Raw genomic sequence first — 21,021 nt, 5'->3', positions numbered from 1 at the left:
GCTGAAAACACTGGGGCGTGCTTCAAAAGCGATCCTGAGAACTGTAATCGGAGAAGACGACCCCTTCCTTCAGCCAAGACCAGCCACCTGCCGCGAGCCCACCGCACCGCAGGCGCGTCCCCCCGCTTACGACCCAGACGGATGGGTGCCTGCTAAAGGTTTCTTAGCCGGACCAGTACAAACTGTCTTAACCAAAAGCTAGCAAGCTAAGCAAGATCTTTAAGCCAAGCAAATGGAAACGGAAAATTCTGCAGGACAGACTGAAAACTGCGCTGCGCAACTGCACATGGCTGTCATGTGGTGCAGCCCATTTCAGTGTGGTCAGCTAATGCAACACACATGCTGGTGAGCGCCCTGGGACCAAAGCAGAAGACTCTCTTTGGAGCGGCCTCTCCTCGCTGTGGTCTGGCAGGCAGTGAATGGCACGATACTTGAAAGGGAAGTCTGAGAAATGAGCACACCATGATGGCATTGCTTTGAGATCCTCCATCCTCCTATCTGCACCAGACAAGGCGGCCGCCTGCCCCAGCAGTGCCCGTCAGCAGGAGCGGTGGTGGCAGGACACGGCACTGAGCATCGGCTACCGGCTCCCCGGAAAGCAGCGACATGGCTCCCCAGCATCCCGGGCCCAGCCCTCTGAGGGAAGCAGTGGCCGACAGGGGAGAGCCGAGACCACAACACAAACCCATTGCCCAGAAGGACTGCGCTGTAAATACGGAGAAACCTTTAAAATCAAATTTGGAAGACGGATGTGTTGGCCGAATGCTTTCTTCAACGTGGCCGACTGGTCTGGTGTGACCCGTCACCTACGTGTCCCCTGTCATGGGCACTGCGCTGCTGGGAGCGGGAGCAGCACCACAGAATCACAGGATCGTCTAGGTTGGAAGGTGCCTTTAAAGCCATCGAGTCCAACCATTAACCTAACGCTGCCAAGCCCACCACCAAATCATGTCCCTCAGCACTACATCTACACATCTTTTAAATACCTCCAGGGATGGTGAGTCAACCACTTCCCTGGGCAGCCTGTTCCAATGCTTGATAACCCTTTCAGTGAAGGAATTTTTCCTAATATCCAATCTAAACCTCCCCTGGCGCAACTTGAGACCCTCTCCTCTTGTCCTGTCGCCTGTTACTTGGGAGAAGAGACCCAGGAGCCAGTCCCCCAGTGCCTGGCCACGCAGAGACGAGGGGCTGGGAGGGGAGGGGGGTGAAAAGGAGCACCCCTTGCTTCCACAGGTTTGGCATTACGCCCCAGATGGTCAGTGATTGAGGGGGCTCTGTTGTGGCCCCTGAATCATCTCAGCGCAGACCTAATGGGCCCCCACCTCCACAGGCACCGTTATTCCACTCGTATGAAAATCTCTGCTTGGGTGAAGAATTCAGTGGAATGAACCCAACGTAAAATTAGACCGACAGCGGTGAATCACACTCAAAGCATGCAGAACATTTCCAAAGCTATAAATGCTACGTATTTTCACAAACAAAACAATTATTCATGGCTTCACTTACTCTTGGGTAACGGTTCTGAGACAATACGTACTCGTTGATGTGAATAACTAGAGAATGCTGGAGACTTTTTGCTCGCTCTTAATTCACTTTCACCACGTACCTGTAGGCGTTGTAGAGATTCCTCTTCTCATTCATATTCTGACACCGTCCCTCAACCGAACAGGGCAGGGTGAAGTTTCTCGCGGGGAATTCCATGAAGCAGTCGCTGTTACTGGTGCAAGAGCTCTCCTCGATGCTGGCATCGTCCAGATCCGTCACCTTCAGTTCCCCATCCACGATCACGAACTGCCGAGGGCGAAAATCCAGTAATGTCACGGAGCCCAGAGGAGAGTGAGCCAAATAATGCAGAAGCCGAACTAAGCTGAGACATATCTGAAATGCAAAAACGTGGGTACCTTGCGTTATTTTCTCAGTACAAAGTACATAAAGAAAACCACTTTAGCTGAAGATATGTTCATAAATATATGACTTAATGTAAGCGTTATAACTTATCCTCAGAACTGAATCCTGCAACTAAGGTATTTTTCATAGGATTAACATAGTTGATTGTAAAACCCTTAGAGACTTGAAACAAAAATAAGCTTCTTTACCAGTGCTTTCCCACAGTATTCTTGACGCAAGGCTCATTGTTGCTATTCTTACTTTTAATAGAAATAAAAGCATTAACTTTTAATAACACATTACGCACAGGCCTTGACCACGCAGCCTGATGCTGCTCTTTTACAAACTCCAGATCTGGGAAGTTTTGGCCGGACCGCCCCACGCCTGGAGCTCCAACTGCAGACGGTGTCTGTGTTGCCTCCATACTGATCCTGCCTTTTGACTGCTTTTATAATTTTTTTTTCCACTGGTTCCTCTTATGTTTGCCTTTTTCCGGGGGAGAAGGAAGCAAATTCCCAGAAAGAGGAGCTCCACAATTCCTCTGTAACTCTTTGTTGTGCCTCAGGGTACAGGTATATGTCCATCGACCTTGGTGGACCCACATCTGCCACTTGGAGGTTGGGGTGGGAGCTCTGTGCTGACGCTGCACTTTTTGATTGCAGGTTAGGAACTTGAGTAAGTATTACTAGACAGCAAACCCGACGAATGTTGAACTCAGCCCCCTTACCAAAGTACTGGTTTCAATTCTTGCATCCCTTTAGAGTCCACTATGTAACGTATTAATGTAAATGTAGCATTAATATGAACACAGTTAAATACTGGAATTTTTATTCTATGTGTTAAATTAACAACAGGTCTTATTCAGTCTAGCAAGCTTTTTATTGTTTACATATAGTCTTTGGTTTTGGTTAAAATACACTGTTAAGGCCACGTGCATTGAAGTAGTCAAATCCAAATTCAGTCCCAGGGCATAAATGGTATACCCAGGGGAGCACCGAAACACATCCTTCATCAGAAAGCTGAGCACGTTTGAAGTTATCCCTCACAGACCCTTTGCCTGTGGGACATTAGGACTACCGTACACTTCTGTAATCGTTTTCCTGCTTGACCAGGCTAGAACATTTTCATCCTACTTAACAGGATACCACAGTTCACATGCAGATGCCTGCAGGTGTAGATGAACTCATGCCTGGTTATGAGATGCCAGACCTGACCATCCTTTTCTTCCTCTGGAAGGACACAGGACTCATGTATGTGCCATCCCGCAACACGCTGTATATAAAAGGCACATCCCACCCAAACTAACCCATAATATGCGTATCTTCAAATGCCAACGAACCCAGAATTTAGCTTGGATAAAAACATAGGTTGCCATCTGGAATTATTGCCGTTTCTCAAACGCCAAGACGCCCCTGCTCCCGCACTGGGAACCTCTGTGACCAACCCCGATGGGCTGCTGCCCTGCGTACCTGCTGCCAGGCACTGCAAATGCCCCACTACGACAAGCTTTAAGCACACAGACAAAGGCTTTGCTCTGTATCACGCCATTCTGCTGAGTGTAGATCTGGGGAGCAAGCTTACTGCTGAGTCGTCAACACAAGGAAATTATTATTTGTAGGAATAAGGTCATATATTTAGACAGTCGTTTTCAGGACTGGACCACAAACAAGTCTCACCTATCAAGAAGACGTGATTTTATTTCCTCCGCCGTCCCTGCGTTAGTTGCGTCCTAGACAAGCTAATGAGCACAACATTATCTCCGACGTCATTACGGTGGGCACAGGAATGTTTCATCTGTAATTCCACCTCTGTGAATCAGCTCAGCACCTTCATCTAATTCTCCTTCATCTCCCTTTGCAATTGCTTGCTCAGAAATATCCATGCTGGACGGAAACATCCCTGTTTATTACCCATAATCTAACACATCTCTTGGTCATTTACTTCATACACAGTTGCCGCTACAGTCCATTATGTGCATTCCTGGGATGAGATAAGCCAAAGACAGGTCCCGTGTTTCAGGAGCTGTGACGAGCACCTCTACCACTTATCACGAGCGCACTCCTTTCAGGACAAGGCAGCTGAAGCTTAGGGCAGGGAACACACTTGCTCCATCTATAGAAGTAAAATAAACTCTGCCAGGGAACATTCCTGGGCACAGAAACTTAATCCCACACGTACACTTGCTCGCATGGTCTCTGGCCTGAGTCCAACTGGGACCAAGGCTGCTCTCCAGCACCGTCCCCAGGCATGATCCAGAAGGAAGCACGACCCAGCGACCACTTCCAACCGGCACCCTGCGTGCAGCCACCCGGCCTTCAGAGAGTGCGAGAATTCAACCGTACGGATGTGGGCAGCACCTTGCCGCTTCGTCTCCGAGATCAGTTGGGCGCATGTTGAATTTTCTGGTAGAGGTGTAGCTGTGCAATCCAAAGCGGGTTAGATGAAGACCGCTGCTGCCTAGCAATGTCTTAGGAGTGAGTTAACCTCAGCTGATGACACGTCCCAACATATACTGAGCTGAGCGAGACAGCGGTGTCTTGATCAAAGCATTGCTGCAGTCTGGCTTCATTCTGGACAAATTAAGTGTGACCTTCGTGCTCCTGGTAAACTGCCAACGCGGTGGACAACCCGGGTTTGAGATTTGTGTACATTTATTTCACTCTTCCCCCAGTAAAAAACGAACAGAGCAGGAAGCAGTAGAAAACAACTCTAAAACCGACCTATGATAAGGATCAGCAAAGAAATGTAACATCCTTCTATTGTTTAAATCCCAGTTGCGGAGCACAATGCTCAACGCCAAAAAATCCTGGGCCTTGAGCTTTAACAAGTAAGAAATGTTTGAAGATATCATGTAAAAAGCATATAACTAGATAACATTGACATACAAAACAGCACAATATCTTAAACTCTGCAGAAGGGGAGTGCTAAATGTTGTTTCTAAACCAAGATGCAAAGTAAACATTTAATAAACATGAATTGCACTGCATAGTACATAACCCCTGCTTCAGGCTTGATGTTCTTTTGAATTCATCGCTCTCTCAAAGGTCCTTCTAAAACAGTTGTTACTCACTCGAAATCTGTCTTCCCAGGAAGTCTGTAAAAGCTGGATCATCTCCAAAGGCGAGCCTAGTTCAGTGATGGTCGTCAGCGTGTCTGGGATGTCGTTGCTATCTTGGTAGCAATAGCCATAGAGCTGAAAAAAAATCACAACCAGGCAATATTAGCGTAAGGTATCTCGGCGTGCTTCTACATTTCTCCCTGGATGAGGTGCAAAGTAAGCGTTTCTTACAAGGCTCTGAGCTCTACACACTGTATTGCCTTGAAGTCAACCCCCATCCCACCCCCAATAGCTTTTGTGTCCTCTCATTTGAGGAACACTCCCCAGTTAGCTCGCAGAGCCTCTCGTGGGCACCATACAGCACAAGGCCAGTGATGTGCCCCCTGCGTATCCCTCTGTACAAGAACTTATCTCAATGAATGTTTAAGAAAAAAACATAATCAAAATATCCAGGAACATAGAAAAGGAATCTATCTGAGGAAAATAAGTTTAGGCTATGCAATACCTGCCTAAATAAGACTCATTTTCTGCTTAAAAGACATCACAAAATAGCTTTTAATGACATTTCCCATAGGACTACTGTTTGTACATTGAGTGGCAATGTGCAGTTCAATGACACGGTAGCTCGAAAAGCAACTGCAATGCCAAAACTTCTTTTCCCAGCCAGACATTGCCTCTTGCTATACTTGATGGACTTCCGTGTGCAGTGTCGTTAAAGAGGGGCAAATACTCCAAAACATTATCTGCCAGTAGCTTCTTCAATTTAAAAGCATTTAAATGGCAATTTCGGCTATGCTCCAGCTCCTTCTTGTATTTGCTTTCCAAGGACATTTGAATGATTAATTTTCACTTGCACAAATAATTGCACAAGAAGAATATTTAGAGACTGTGGAGGAGAGATGTCTTGCTTTATATGGAGTGGGACAATGTCTGTCAGGACTGGGGGACAGGCTTTTACAAACTCCCTGCCAAGCCCTGGCAGAGAGGCAGTTAAATGAGCTTGTGATAAGGATCTGATTGCAACTTTCCAGCCAGAACAGCATGCACATGAAATAAAATTAAATGTAATCTCTGCCCCCAGCCAAATAAACCATGCAGTAAAAGGGTCTGCGTGAAAACGCGGCATTAAAAAAAACCGCCCTGCTGCTATTCCTCTGCTGCCTTCTCCCGAGTAATGTGACTTTTTTTAAAAAAAGCTCAGGGAAGATGATGAGATTGTCCTCTGAGCTGAGGGGACTCAGATACGGCCCTGCAGAAGAAGCCGGGCTCACGCAGCCCGGAACGGGGACCGACCCCAATGCGGCAGGAGAGCAGGGAGCCAGACCAGCCCTCGCCATCACCGGAGGGAGCGGTGCCAGGCTGAGCACAACCATCCCCTGTGAGCGTATTCGAGTCTCCAGCATGTTCTTACGGCTTGTGACCCTCCGGGTCACAAGAAAAGCAAAGACCAGGCTAAAAGTCAGCAAACACGGGATTTGTTACGGACCGTTCTGTCGGCTCTGACTGTAGCTGGCTGCATCCAAACGAAAAAAGGGTGCCAAAAAATGTAAAAGAAGTACACAATTTTTCTTCTTGGTGTAAAAACGGCGCTGTATTTCAAAACAGCTGCTTAAACACGGACATTAACCTAAACACAAAAAGAGCTAGAAGATTTTATTTTAAAACACGCCGAAAAGATTTTGGCATCGATGCACAACAAAGAATTTGTGATAGATGTCAATATGAACATTCGTAATAGGAAAAGGGACCGTTCTCTTTTCCGCCACAACCACAAAAAAGATTGCAACAGCAATCATTTTTTAATCTAGATTCACACCGGACTTGGTTTTGTTCCTTGTCATCCGTGACACCATTTTTGTGCAGCTTGTTGACAGGAGTTAAATCTTTGTGTGCTGCAAACTATCTTAGAGGATCACATCAGCACAATTCTGTTTAAGCCTTCCGAACTAACAAAAAATGAAATGAAATTAAAATATTTAATACGATATATAACTTTCCTCAGAGACAAGCTGGATTCTGCAGTCCTTACTAGGTGTTTCACATCTCTCTTGCGCAGGGGCAGACTCAGAAGGCAGGATGAAGCTCGGGAGGTTTGAAAACCCTCACTTCCGAGTGTCAAAATCTAACATCTGTTTCTTCATCATCTGCAGAGTTCAGCTCTTGTCTTTAGCACAGTAATACTATCCATTGGGGAAAAAACCATATGGGAAATCAGAGAGCAATCCAGTCTGGGAAATGGCAGTATCACAGTAACTGTCGGGTCACAGTAACACCGAATACAAAAAAAAGATAATCAGTCTTCATTAGACATCCTCAACGTTTGTGAAAACCATTCCAGGAACAGAAATACAGAAGACAAACAACAATTATATATTCATTTGATTATAAAAACATAACACATACGGATCTGTGCACACAAAATACTGAGAAATTAGTCTTATTGTCTATTTATGCGCGTATGAACACATAAGTAGAAATGAGTTACGATATCTATTTGTGTCTATTTTATCTCAAACCATGAATGCCAATAGTAATAATAATGATTTAGTTTTGTTCTCAGAGAGCTGGAACTTCGCTCATAAGTAATTCTTTCATTTTAGTATCCAATTTGTACCTTGGCAAAAACTCTTCACTGCCCGAGTATCTGAGTATTCAGTGTATATTTTAGTGTATCAATACACATTTATTCACTTCAGCCACTGTGGAAGCTTAAATGACCTGATCCAGTTTTGGTTTCATATGAAATTGCTCTTTATTCTCACAAGAAAATTTTCTTACATGAGTACTGCTGAATTTAATCCATCTTACAAGCTGAAAAACACAGTACTGAGCAAGTTAGTGTAGGTCAAACTCAAAGAATATATAATCTAACCTGAGCTCTTTATTGCTTTTACTTAAGTGAAAGCTCTCCAGATGCAGTGTTATTACATAATTACATAGAGTTATAAAAGCACAGAAGTCTGAGATATAAAGGATTTATTGGGCCGCATTTATACTTTTCTAAATGAACTCCTGAAACTAAATGCAAAAATGCACATGTAATTACATGGCCATATTTGTGTGTGCAATTACCATGATTACAAACTGGGCAAGTCCCAACAGCCAGTTAAGCATCTAAAATGGTTACATTCATCCCCTCCTGATGAACCACCACCCAGCATACAGATGTTACAAAATACAGAGTATATATAGACGCAAAATATTCCAAGACGGTAATTCTCGGGCCTTTCGTTTAAGAAGCCGACTTACTAAGACACAGAAACAACAAGTACAGAGGTACTGCCCAAAATACTTTTTTTTTTTTTTTTCTCTCCCCCGTTCCTGTTCGTTTTTGTCCGATCCATTTTAAGGTCTGAAATGAGACAAAATGGTTTGTATTCCCAGACGGTGAAGTAAGAAACAGATAGCTGGATGCATACAATAACACGAAAAATAACCACACGGGGAAACTGAATATAGCTGGAAGCAAAAGATGAGCCAAAATATCTCCTCTATCTGCAATTCTATTAGGCTGGACATCATTCTCAGTGTCGGAAAGCTACACTTTAGATATATTCCAGAGTGATGGTTTTCATACGCCTTTTCAGCATGGTTCCAATTAAATGAATGGAAAGAAACACAATTCCACATCTTTTTGCTATCTCCAGTCACTGCATTTAAACGCAACCCCGATATTGTGTAGTACCTAATAGCAAACAGTCACAATATCGGGATGCCTTTCTGTCTGTTTAGAAAAAACGGGTGCCGGATACGAAATGTTGACCTGTTCTCACATTGTGTGCCGTAATTCATTTCAAGTTTCCCCGCATCCTTCCCTCGCTGTTTGGATTTTCTCAGTCACAAAGGCTCGGTCCCGTGTTAGTCCTTAGGCACCCCAAACTCCCACTGACTCGGGTAAGTTTTTAGGCACGCTGGGCATCCAGGGTCAGCCCCTGAGAAAGTTATATATCCTCCTCTTTGTAGGAGCCCATGTCCCTAAAGCCGGTCCGTTCACCTCCCTTTACAATTCCCTTTTACTACAAATGATGGGGACGGAGGTGCCCCTTTCAGAGGAGCTGGGGCTGGGGGGGGAAGGCGAAAGCGGAGGTCAGCCCCTACACAAAAGCCGACAAGCTTACTGAATAAAAACACAAAATAAAGGATCTTATTAAGCTGTCATCAGCAGGGTAAGGCTGTGCAAACAGCGGGCCCTCCTGCTTTGGCGGAGGCACCCTAGACGGATTTTCAGAAAAATAAACGTCAAGCCAGAACCTCCGCCGAAGTGCTGCATTTTGTTTATAGAAGTGGCTCAGTCGGGAAGGGTTGGACTGGCCACCTTCCCCGAGCAGGGCTGTGCCGGGCTGCGGCAGAATCACTGCCTTGGCTACTGCAGGGCAAAACTGTCCCCTACAGATCACGCCTTTTCCATAAAAATTACAACGTGTTGTGAATCTTTTTCTTTGCCTTGCTAGTTTTTAGCCCTAAACGGTCACAATCTTTAGGTTTCCTCTACAACCACAAAAGCTGGAAACTTCCCCCTTTTTCCTTTAATGAACGTGAGATTTCCCAGGAACTTCGAGAACGCTATTACCAGCTGTAATACAAGTGACAGGCTCAACCGCATCACACCAGAAGTAGTTTCTAGAAACCTAGTTCTCTTCTAATTTGGACTTGCCCAAACTGACTATAGTAAGGCATAAGTGCTCCCCACAATAGAAAAGTGCAATTTTTAAAAAATCTCACTTTTATGAAGAGCAACAGCAGTCAACACTTGCCACAGCCTTTATTTTCAAAAAATACATGGACACAGGGTTACTTAATCAAGCATGGCTGTGTCGAGCCTGTATTTTGTAGCGACTTGGTGCCCAGGGGAAATAAAAAGCTCCCACTGACATTGGTAGCCATTTGATGAGCCGTTTGTTTGAGGTGCTACATGTCAAAACCACAACAGCACAATTTAGAAGCTCTTCCACTTTATTGCTATCAACGTGAGCGTAGCATTTTTAATACAACCTATCCTTGGATTCCCCTTTCATTCCTGGAGCACTGGGACAACCCCTGCAAGAGCAGGAACGCACACCACTGTCTGATACAACTATGATTTACCGATACATGATGTGAGATGTTTATGTCACTCCAAGATATCTAGTCATTCCTCGGGTTTTAAATATTTCCCTTCACTGCTGATGGTATTTACATAGGTAAACATATACACAAGCACATATATATTTATATATTTGTGTATATATGATGTATATATGTGTATATGTATGTTTCTGTATATAACATATACACACAATATTCGTATCTATATGTTAATATTTTTAATATATATATAAATACATTAAAATATTTTTATATATTGCCACACCTACTCAGCCCAAAAGCATCTGCAGACCTGTAACATTCATCTCCCTGGAAAAAGGATGGGTTCCCCGAAAGGCCTAAACTAAATAAAGATTGATCCAATGTCAGCCTTCCTGCTACAGGATGTATAGAGATGACGCATGAGGAATGAATTGGTTTTCCTCATTGAGATCTAGCAACCAAGCCCTGCCAAGCGCTGAGCTTCATGGGAAAAAGACTTTCATACAGGGCGTCCCCAGCACCGCGCCGAACCTTTCAAGAGTGGGACCAAAACTGTGTGCTGAAAGCTGTAAGGCAGGATTTCCTCTGCTGCTGGACGCGGGAACTGACAGCAAGCAGTGGGTAATTCAAATGTTAGGCTCTAAATTCACAGCTCTGCCCAGGCTTTTATTTATGAATGCATTATTATGATTAGCACTAAACTCCAGAAGAGCTAGAAGGTACAAGAATCTCATACCTGGCACTGTTACTAAACATGGAAGGTCATTAATAGAAAAATTGCAATGTATTATTCAGAAACGCACGCATATGTGTATCTAACCATATCTGTCGGTATATCCACAGAGGTACACAGATATCTCCATATATTTTATATATATGTGTGCGTGTGTGTATATATCCATATATACCTGCTGTTCTGACACATATTACGTTGGCTATAATCTTATGGTTTAGCAACGTTATCTCCCTTTTACTCTCCCTGCTTTCCTTACACTCTGAAGTGGAAAATTCTTCTACTAAAAACATTTACAGCACTTTGAATTTGCATTGCACTGCACAAGCTCAAGGCCCAGCCCTGCAAATATTTAGTCACACAAGCAGCCTACTCTTGTAAAGCCTCCCAGTGAAGACAAATAGATCACTCATACAACCACGATTTCAATGGAAGCTGGCCGATATCAGTTGCAGGCACAGTTCATTATCTTGTAAATAGCCAGACCAGAAGCTCCCCTGACCTCCATCCACAGGACTGCATTCAGTCCCACAGCACCACCAGATTAACCCTTCGTCATGACATGATTTTTGCACTACAAAACTATCAAATAACCTCTGTGCATCGCATGTTTGGAAAAGCTTGACTTGCATTCATCTGTATAATTCTTCTTTCTTAGGTATCCGAGCCATATCACTGTGTACTTTATCATGAAGAGCTTTAAAATAAGCCTGGAGTCTATCTGCAGCTACGTAGTCGAAGCAAAAAGCAACTCTTTCCAAACTATGCTGCTCCAAATTTGGCCTAAACCAATATAAAACATCCATGTTTGGTGTCTACTACCTAAACCGAGTGGTTCAGCCGAGTGTGACAAAAAATAACAACTCCTTTAAAATCAGCCTAGAGTCAATATTAGTATTAGCATGGTGCCTGTGAGAACTAGTTCTTGTCAAGTTTTTCATGGCCGTCACAGAAATGAAAAATTGCAATGGGAGTTAGATGCCACAAGGCACCAATCTGAACTATCAGCTGACTGTGTGGGCACAAAAAGCCATGAAAAAGACCTTTAAAAAAGCCCCAGATCGTGTATCTGACACAGACACTTCATAAACCAGGGCTGGTTTATGCGACACTTCAAAGTGTGGGCCAACTCACACCTGAGTCCACCAACACTCTCTGTCTCTGTGGAGTGCGCAGAGGGGCAGAGCTCTGCCAGCCCTGGTGTGCCCTTCCAGGGGTCATCTCCTGCCTCCTTGGCCAACCACTGCAGCCCTACCAGCTCTTCTCAAAATATGGCTGCAACGAGAAGACAGAGCATGTAGAAAAGGGCCAAAACCATCCACTGAAAGGACAGGATATGATAGGATAATTTCAGTTGGAAGGGACCTACAACAATCATCTAGTCCAACTGCCTGACCACTTCAAGGATGACCAAAAGTTAAAGCACGTTATTAAGGGCATTGTCCAAACGCCTCTTAAACACTGACCGGCTTGGGGCATCAACCACCTCTCTAGGAAGCCTGTTCCAGGATTTGACCACCCTCTCGGTAAAAAAATGCTTCCTAATGTCCAGTTTAAACCTCCCCTAAAGCAGCTTTGAACCACTAAATACCAAGGAGAAGAGGTTTACCTAGCTACTCCACATTTGGATGGGGGGGGAACAGGGCAGGGAGTGAAAAGAGAAACTCTAAAAAGCACGTGCTTTCTGTTGCAATTCTGCCCTGGTCAAAACTAATTTCCAGGCCAGGATATTCACAGGGTGGAGAGGCCTTGCTCACTTGTCGCTCCTACGGAAAAAGGCAAGCAGCAAGGGAGAACTTGACGGTACCCACAGCATCCCGTGGTGACCAGTGATCTCCCCGAGCCGCTGCACAGAAGGAGCAATGCCATGCTCCCCTGAAGGCAACTGGATGAGGTTGCAAGTCATCAGCTCCCATAAAGGAGGCACAAATTCGAACCAGAGTCTTCTGGAATGATTTACATAGCACATAAAACTGAGAAGCAATCACAGAAATCATTCAACAAATGATTGGGATTAGTTTTATGAATGCTGCTCTCAAAAGGACAGATGATGTGGCCCTGTTAACTTATGTGATGGCACATGCCTTATGGAAAACTGTTCCTGCCAACAGCTTTGTGAGTTGAATGCCCTCTGCCATCCCATGCAATTCAATGGGAAAACCCGTTATTTGGCGACTTCAGCATCAAGACATATAGCTTGCCTTCCACTGACACGAACGATTAGAGTTGGTTTGCAATTGTATCAGCTCTGTGCTTCCAGCAGCTCTGGAGTTCTTGTTAACAGATCCTTTCTTCACTCTTAAAAGTGCAGGATAACATCTGGGCCTTTTGGGAAGCAGTCTCGCAATAAAGAAGCACTTTGTGTAATTCTGCTTTCCGCGCCAAACCGCATCTGTCTGCTCTCTCTGCCCTTCTCCACTCCACCCCAAGCTCCTTGGGGCTGTGGGGACATCTGTTAGCAGCAGCGAGCTGTCTCCACCGAGCCATCAGTAGGTGGCACTGCCTGCTTTTTCCTCTCCACCCGCATAAATGTCCAGTGCTGACCCCCTGTATCGACCACCAGTAACGATTTTGAAGGATGCCCAAGTGACTTAGACTACCTGTCTCCTGCAAGGTGCATCTACAGCAATGTCAAGCAGTGACCAGAACAAAGACGCAGCTCCGTCTCTGCTCACTGGGCAGCGGCAGTGGCAGCTTTACCAGAGGAAGGAGGTGGCCGGCAAGTGGTGCAAACCTCTCCTGCCGGCTCACCAGGATTTGGCAGGCTCATCTGTCTGGGACCTGAAGTTCCTCTGATCCTAACGCCAGTTAAACAGATGGTGTCAGCCTAGTCTTGCACCATGTGTGGTGGCCTCATTCATCTTTAGCCAACCTGACCCAAGAACAGCTCAACTGAGCTACTTCAGAAAAGCATTAGAAAAAAAATTCCCCATCTAAAAGGTCCCCCTCCTATTTGCACCAATCCCCTACGAATAACTGCATGTGGAATGCATGGTCAGACCCCAGCCAGCCCCAGCCTGGAAGGTTAATTCTCATTAGGCGCTTGGTTTTGAAAGGTTTGCTCCCAAGAGCTGTGAACCTCTGCTGGGGTTCTCCCAAATTCAGAACGACAAATTCTCCATGTAGTCACCCACCAGCTTGCACCGGCGATCGAAGTACTCTTCTCAGGCCAGCCGCCCACAAAGTTGTCATGGTCACACTCCAGCCAACTGCAGATCAAGGCTTGTTGCTGGGAATCCTGCACCATTGCCACCACAAAGGGGATTCAATGCCCACCCGCTGGCAACAGGGAAGAGGTCCCTGAGTAGCTGTTTCCACCATGGCTTGATCTGCCCTTCCCCCTCCCTGCTTTCTGTGAAAACGAGAGTGGATTCATGCAAGAAGGATGGGGAAATACCAGACCTTCAAGAGTCCATACAGTCCCTATGCAAATGTCTTTGCACTGGAAATTAATTGTATATTGACTTTCTTCAGGCTTGGAAAGACTGTTTACTTCCACTCGGAATAAGCTAACTGTATACAAAGCTTTACTATTTTAATTCTCACATTAAAATTAAAACTGACCTATCCTGCTGGCTATGCATATGTATAGGGAAACCATCAGCGTAAAATGGCTGTTAATTATCACATGTAAAGAAAAGAAAATCTCATTTAAAAATAAGTACTTAAAAATATCATGACCGGCTAGCACATCTTAAGTCGACTGAACTTGTCAAGAGCAAGTGATGTATTACTTTCAGTACTATTCTAATCAATGAATTTTCTAAGCGATAAATATTCTCTCTGTAATCATGACCACTTAAATCCATAAAAAAAAAATACACTAGTGCTAACTGAAGCAATTCACATAAAAACTGCTTTGACATCATACCTTGGATGGTGACTTTTTTTAGTGCAGATGCCATCCCAGTATTTCATCCGTGTGTTTTAACTTTACGCTAAAGCTGAATAAGCCAAATGAAACGGCCTTGTGCGGGCAGCCGGCAAACCAGCGGTTCTGTTAGCAGCTGGTGTCCTCCACTGGCTTCAGACAAAGCCAGCCCTTTTCCCCGAGCTTTTGTGTTTGTTTTTAAGAAAGCGGTAGCTCCTTCTTAGCTGAATCATTGTGAACTAACGCTAGAAGTGCTGATAAATAGCTGTCACAGAAATAAGCTTGCAGTTTTCCAAAGGTCTGCGCTTTCAAACCTTCCCTCCCCTCTCTCTTCAGCTTCAGCAATGCAAAGAAAGAATTCCTCCAAAGAACCGCTTATGCCCATGAATGGCAACACCCTTAATTCTGATACTCCAGGGCTATAATTACATTATTACAGTAAATCAAACATTGCCTTTGTGTCTTTACAATCGCGCTCATTGTTTGAAATTAACTGCAAATGGTTTGATTTTCTTTTCTTCCTCAAATACGGGCAGGGAGGAATTAAAGCACACTAAATCATCTTCCCCACTAAAATGCACGGAAAGCCGGGGATTCAGACAGCTGCATTTGAACTGTGCAAGAAAAGAAACCGCAGGACGGAGGGAAAGGAAGAGATCAGGCACCGCATTTGACACAGAGCGACTGCAAAGCAATTAGCGGGCCGCTAAATCCTCTGTTACAATAAATCAGTGACCCAGTTCCCCCTCTTTCCCCAGTGCCCTTCATTATAAAATCAACTTTAATGAACTACCCCTCTCTTCCCCACTCCAAAGCAAATACATTTCCACTGCCGTCTGCACCTGCCCTTCCCAGCGGCTGCCGCCCCAGGGAGCCTCGGGTAGCCCAGGGCGAGCGGCAGGGGCAAGGGCGGGGGGGGAGGGAGGCGGGGGCGCGATGGCAGTCCGGCGGGCATGCCAGTGATGGGCAGAGCACGGACATAAAAAAACGACGGCGAGCTGCCTTCGCCCCAGCGTTGGCTAATGCGAAACCGCTCTCCCTCTTGCCGGTTTTTCCACGTTTCTTTTGATAGACTTGATTCGCCACATCTGCCGGAGCTGACACATCTGGCTCCTTCCCCAGGCGGAGGGCACGGTGGATATGTCAACATGTTGTCTGAAGGCAGTGGTACTTTCTGGAAAGAGCTCTTTTCCCCCTCTCTATCATATATTGTACAATAATCAAGTCTTTTAAAAGGATGGCTAACAAAAAAAAACAACAAAAAAACAAGGAGGGGGGAAAAAAAAAAAAGCTGATTTTGACAAGAGACAGGCCAGAATGGGAACTGCTGAGACAGTAAAGAACAAGCCTGTTATCTTACAAACTACACTTCAGGCTGTCAGCTGCCAGAGATTTACAGGAAAAACCCCTTTCCTAGAACTGAACCTACACGGAACTTTTATTTCCAGCAAAAGAAAACTCATGAACGCATTCACCCCGAATAGCCCCTGACCGGGGAGCAGCCGGGGCCGCTCCGCGGCAACCGGGCGCAGGGGGAGGACCGGACCCGGCACGCCGAGGGAGGACCGGCTGCCCCCGCCGCGCTCCCCCCTGCCCACGGCGGCCCGGCACAGTGCGTGGATGGGTCGCCGGGTGCGGGGGCCGCTTCCCCTTCCCCCCCGAGCGGCTTGGGGAGGCGGATGAAGCCCCCCACCGCTGTCCTCAAGCGGCCCCGCTTCGTCCCCAGCGCCGGGAGGGCGGCTGCGGGGAGCCGGGCGGGCGGCGCTGGCAGGTGGCAGCGCGGGCGGGTAAAGCATCGCCCGAAAACCGCCCGGCTCCCCCCTTCCAGCCCCGAGCCGGGGCCCTCCCCCAGCACGGCAGGGTGGCAGGAGGGTGGCATGTCCTTCCAGCTATTTATAGCAGCCGGCTCGTATTTGGGTATGTCGGGAGCCGCCGGGGGGGGGGGGGGGGGGGGGGTAAGGGGCAAAAACGAGGTAAGGAGGAAAGGCAGAAAAACTCCCGGGCTTTGCTGGCCCAGCCAGATGTTGCGTGGTGCCCGTGGCATCTGTGGGCAGTGTGGGTCCTACTACTCCAATGGAAGCTGCAGCGCCTCTCAAAAGACAGAAGAGAAGAGGGGAGGAGATTTTGAACCAGTTTCCTCTCCCTCGGCCACAAACCCTGGACAGGGATTTCTAAGCCCTGGGCCAGCTGCCGCTTAAAACAACCTAAAAAATCAGTCTGGAGGTCGGTAGATCCTGTCCCCCTTTGAGATTTTAACAGAGACACAACCAATAAATTTCACGTTTCTCGCTGGTGCCCGTTTTCTGCGGTGGTTTTACAACTCCAGCGTGGCACCAGAGACCCACTCCTGGCCCACACGGCTGCCCCGACCCTGCCTAGATAAAGCCTGTCAGGTCGTGGTTTTTTATAGTCTCCTTTCAAGGTGATGTCTTGTCAAACGTTTATCCCTCACTCACGCCGCAGGAACCTCGCCCCGCGCGTCCCTCGAATGAAATATGTCAAACAAGAAGGTGGGCGATGCGCGGGGGGCTCGGGGCTCTCCCGGTCTCCGGCTGCCAGCGCTGCCAGGGGCTGATGGAGGCGGAGGGCAGACAAAAGAAAACGCGATGACAAAATCGCAGCGAAACCGAAAACATGTTTCTGATTTAAGCGTCATCTATTTTTAAATGGGGTGGCATGTAAATATGAAGCCCTAATTAACAGGCGGGATTTTTGCCCATGAGAGCATTTTCCCGGCGCGGAGGCTGAGCGCGTCGCTCCTCCCGGCGCTGGTGGAAGCGGCTGCTCATCCTCCGGCCGCTCCAGCCCCCGGCCCTCCTCGCCGAGGGACACCCCACGTCTCGCCTCCGCCTCCCCCTCCAGACCCCACCTGACCCCAGGAGGAGTGAATCACCGGCGGCTCCTCCGGGGTTGGCTGCGGAGGGAGCGGTGCTGCCGGCAGCCTTCGGCAGCCCTGGGCCGGGGCACCCACTGCCCACACACGCAGAAACACCGCAGCGGCTGCTGGGGACCCCTCACAGACAACGCAGCCCCCTACCATTTTGTGAGGAAGACGATCTATTTACAAATTAACCTTTCCGGAGTGGAAAGCTACACAGAAGTATCATGGGTAAGAAACACCAGTGTCCACCAAAATGACCTGGCAACTTTAAAAACCACCCACTTCAAGCTCAAGCTGGCCAGCTCGCTTCCACTGAGCAAGAAAAACAATCCTGGTGGGGAAAAAAAATATCCCCTCCGCGTTTACAACTGCAGGGTGTATTTCCTGCTGTCAACTCAATCAGTAACGATGGCTGCACCCAAGCACGGGTTTCCCAACAAGAATTCATCACAGCAACAGAGGAGCAAGTAACATCCTTCCTAGGAGTACAGGTCTTTGTAGCTTGCTAGATGTTGTTCTCCTTATGTATTATAGTTAGACCTGGCACCGCTGGGGAAATAATATGGAAATAGGAAGGAAGGAAGGAAGGAAAATATCTATTTTCTTGTCGTGGATAAATCATGACTGCCCTTTCTTTGAACAGTATATGAAACTCGAGAGCTTTGATCGTTGGGATCTGAAGTTCTCGTGGGGGAGCTGGTACTCCTGCTGCTGCTGCTGCAGAAACACAAAACTCCTTTACTCGATTCAGTTCAAAAAGCACCTACTGTGAGACCGTCTGGTCCAACGTTCATTTTTTATTCTACTGCAAAGCTCGCGCTATGCGGAACGCAATAGGAATTTCCATACCAGCATTTACATCCAAATGGACCCGTTGAGATTCATGCTGATGTGTTACAGTCCTACCACGCAGCCCTTCTGGCAAGTGCGGCGGTGCCGGCGCAGTGACTAACACCCGGCTCGTCCCAGCCGGTGACTCCGTCGCGGCGGAGGCTGCCAGGGGTGTCCCCTCTGCCCCCTTCTCTCCAGGGGATTGCACCCGAGACGGCCTCTATTTCCGACATTTCGTGAATGCCCTTCAGCCTCCCGAGTCCTCCCCTCCGCCCTCTCCTCCTTCCTCACCTCCCTATTATTTAGGAGGATCAGAAGGCACGCCGCAAGGCCGGACGCGGCTGGGTTTGCTCCGCATCGGGCACCCTTCCCCGGGCCCGGCGCGCCCCGCGGGGGCGAATCCCTTCCCGGCGGGGGGGTGAACACCGCCGATGGTGCGCGGCTGCCGGCGGAAAGCGCCCATCGACGGGCCTCCCGCCGACCCGCGACGGGGAGGGGGAGTGCGGAGCCGCCGTGCCCGCGGGGACCTCCGTCTCGGAGCGCAGCGGGGGGGGTAAACCCCGGGGGGGGGCTCCGCGGCACGGCCCCCCCCGCCCGCTCCCCGCTCACGCCGCCGGCAGCACCCACGGGCTGCCCGCGGCGAGGCCGAGCAAACGGCGGAACCCCCCTCGCTGCGCGGGGCTCCGCGTCCGCCCGCGCAGCGCCCGCGCACCCACCTGCAGGACGTTGGCGTGGCGCAGCCGCTGCAGCAGGATCATCTCCTTGACGATCTTGTAGGCGGCCAGGCGGTAGCAGTCCCCCAGGGCGGCGAACTGCCGCACGCAGTGGGCGATGTCGTGCCCGCCGAAATCCACCGCCTTCAGCGCCACGGCCAGCGTGCGGTTGAGGACCGCCTTGTAGACCGCCTTGGTGTACCCGGAGCCCAAGTACTGCACGCCGCTGACATTGCGGATGTCGCGACAGCCCAGCAGCGGCGGCTCCAGCGACAGCTCGGCCGAGGCGCCGGCCCACGGCCCCGCCGCAGCCCCCCGGCCCCGCGGCCGCGGCTGCTCCGCCGAGGTGCGCGGCGGCGCCAGGTCCATCAGCCGCCGCTCCCGCGGCCGCAGCGGCCGCCGCCCCGCCGCCGCCGCCGCCCGGTGCTGCCGGTAGCGCAGCACCTCCTCGTAGCGTTCGCGGATCTGCCGCGCCAGGGCAGCCCGGCTGCCGCCGCCGCCGCCCTCCTCCTCCGGCGGGCGGAGGGGGGCGCCGGGCGGGGAGGGGGGAGCCCCGTCGCGGGGCGGCGGCGGGTGCTCGGAGCCGGGGACGAAGAGGAGGTTGAGGAGGGTGCCCAGGAGGAAGGCGAGGCAGCAGCCGGCCGCCACCGCCGTCTTCCTGCGCCTCATCGCCACTTCGCTGCCGGCTCGTCCAGCCTTTCGGGCTTCTCTCCTCTCGCCCCTTCCCCGGGAACCAGCTCCGAGGCGCTTTTTTTTTTTTTTTTTCTCTCCTTTTTTCTTCCCCCCCCCCCCCCTTTTTTTTTCTCCTTTTCTCCGGGCTGTGCCGGCGGCAGAGCGGACCCGGGCGCTCAGCCGGAGCTCAGCCCCTTACGGCGCGCCCGCATGACACTTGCCTCCCTGCTTTTAAGCCTCTGAAGCACTTATTATTAGCGGGACGCGGAGGGAGGGAGGGCGGGGGGGCGGAGGGGGGGGGATCCCCGGCTCGCTGCCCCCGCCGACGCGCACTGATTGACAGCCCCGGCCCTTCCCGCCGCCCGGACGAGCAGCAGGGGGGCCTGGGAAACGTAGTCCCCCACGGAAGCCCCGCCGGCCGCCGGCGAGCCCGGGAGCCGGGACTACATCTCCCAGGCTCGGCCGAGCCCCCCCGCCTCCGGCGGGGAAGGAGCGGGGCGGGGCGGGGCGGGGCGGGGCGGAGCGGAGCGGGCGGACCCCCCCCGACGGGCGCCGCGTCCCCGGGGCTGGGGGCTGCTGGGGCAGAGCGGGAGCTGGGTGGCTGTGGTCCTTCCCACGCGTGTCCGTGCGGCGAAAGTGATGCCCTTGTTCCCGCGCGTGGCAGCTGGGGGGGGGGGGGGGGGGAGGGAGGGGAAACACAAGCACCCACGTACCCACGGAAGGGGGGTTCCGATGCCTTTTAACGGCAGAAGGAGGGCGGGGAGGAGAACTGGGCAGCGGAACGGGGTGCGTGTCACCCACACGAGACTACAGCCACAAATCACGGTCTCGGCATGGGGTAGCCCCTGCCCTGCTGGAAATGTGAATTGCAGGGGTGAGTGCTAATGACATGGTTATCCATCAAGCCCGCATTACGATGCTGTTAGCAACTAATTAACAAACACAATCAGCCCGCCAAACTTCCACAAAGGAAAGCCCATCAACAAGAGAAAAGCCGTAAAGAGTCAGGCGAGGCAAAGTTCACCACAATGGAAGCGGGAAATCATTTCCAATAAGGGAAAGGAACGAGCCGTTTGGGTAATACACATCGTACTTCCAAAAAAAAAAAAAAAAAAAAAAAAGGGAAAAAAAAATAAAGAAAAGAAACCCGCGGCGACGGCTCCCAGGAGCCAGCGTGCGTGCTGTGATGGCCAGCGTTTACCCCAGCGCCGGCAGAAAGCGGAGCTCGGGAAGCTAAGCCCCAGCCCCCGCCCGCCCGCCCGCTGCCGGCGCCCGGGGACCGGAGGCGGCGGCGAGAGCGGGAGG

At 49.6% G+C, this 21,021-nt stretch overlaps 1 protein-coding gene across 1 annotated transcript in view; it reads right to left on the bottom strand.

The window, feature by feature from the left end:
• Positions 1-19,968, bottom strand: part of PKDCC (protein kinase domain containing, cytoplasmic) — a 38,055-nt gene extending 18,087 nt beyond the window's left edge. Inside the window, exons 1-3 of the mRNA XM_063328564.1 lie at positions 19,048-19,968; positions 4,961-5,083; positions 1,610-1,881 (exon numbers count right to left, since the gene is read on the bottom strand). Coding sequence (XP_063184634.1) covers positions 1,610-1,881; positions 4,961-5,083; positions 19,048-19,713 — 1,061 coding nt within the window. The 5' untranslated portion in view covers positions 19,714-19,968. The remainder of the gene's footprint in view (positions 1-1,609; positions 1,882-4,960; positions 5,084-19,047) is intronic.
• Positions 19,969-21,021: the final 1,053 nt, after the last annotated feature.

The sequence above is a fragment of the Chroicocephalus ridibundus genome, chromosome 3 (assembly GCF_963924245.1).
Source record: "Chroicocephalus ridibundus chromosome 3, bChrRid1.1, whole genome shotgun sequence".
NCBI classification, from domain to species: Eukaryota; Metazoa; Chordata; class Aves; order Charadriiformes; family Laridae; genus Chroicocephalus; species Chroicocephalus ridibundus.
Note: the sequence above shows the minus strand (reverse complement) of the source record. Positions and strands in the feature narration are given on the sequence as shown.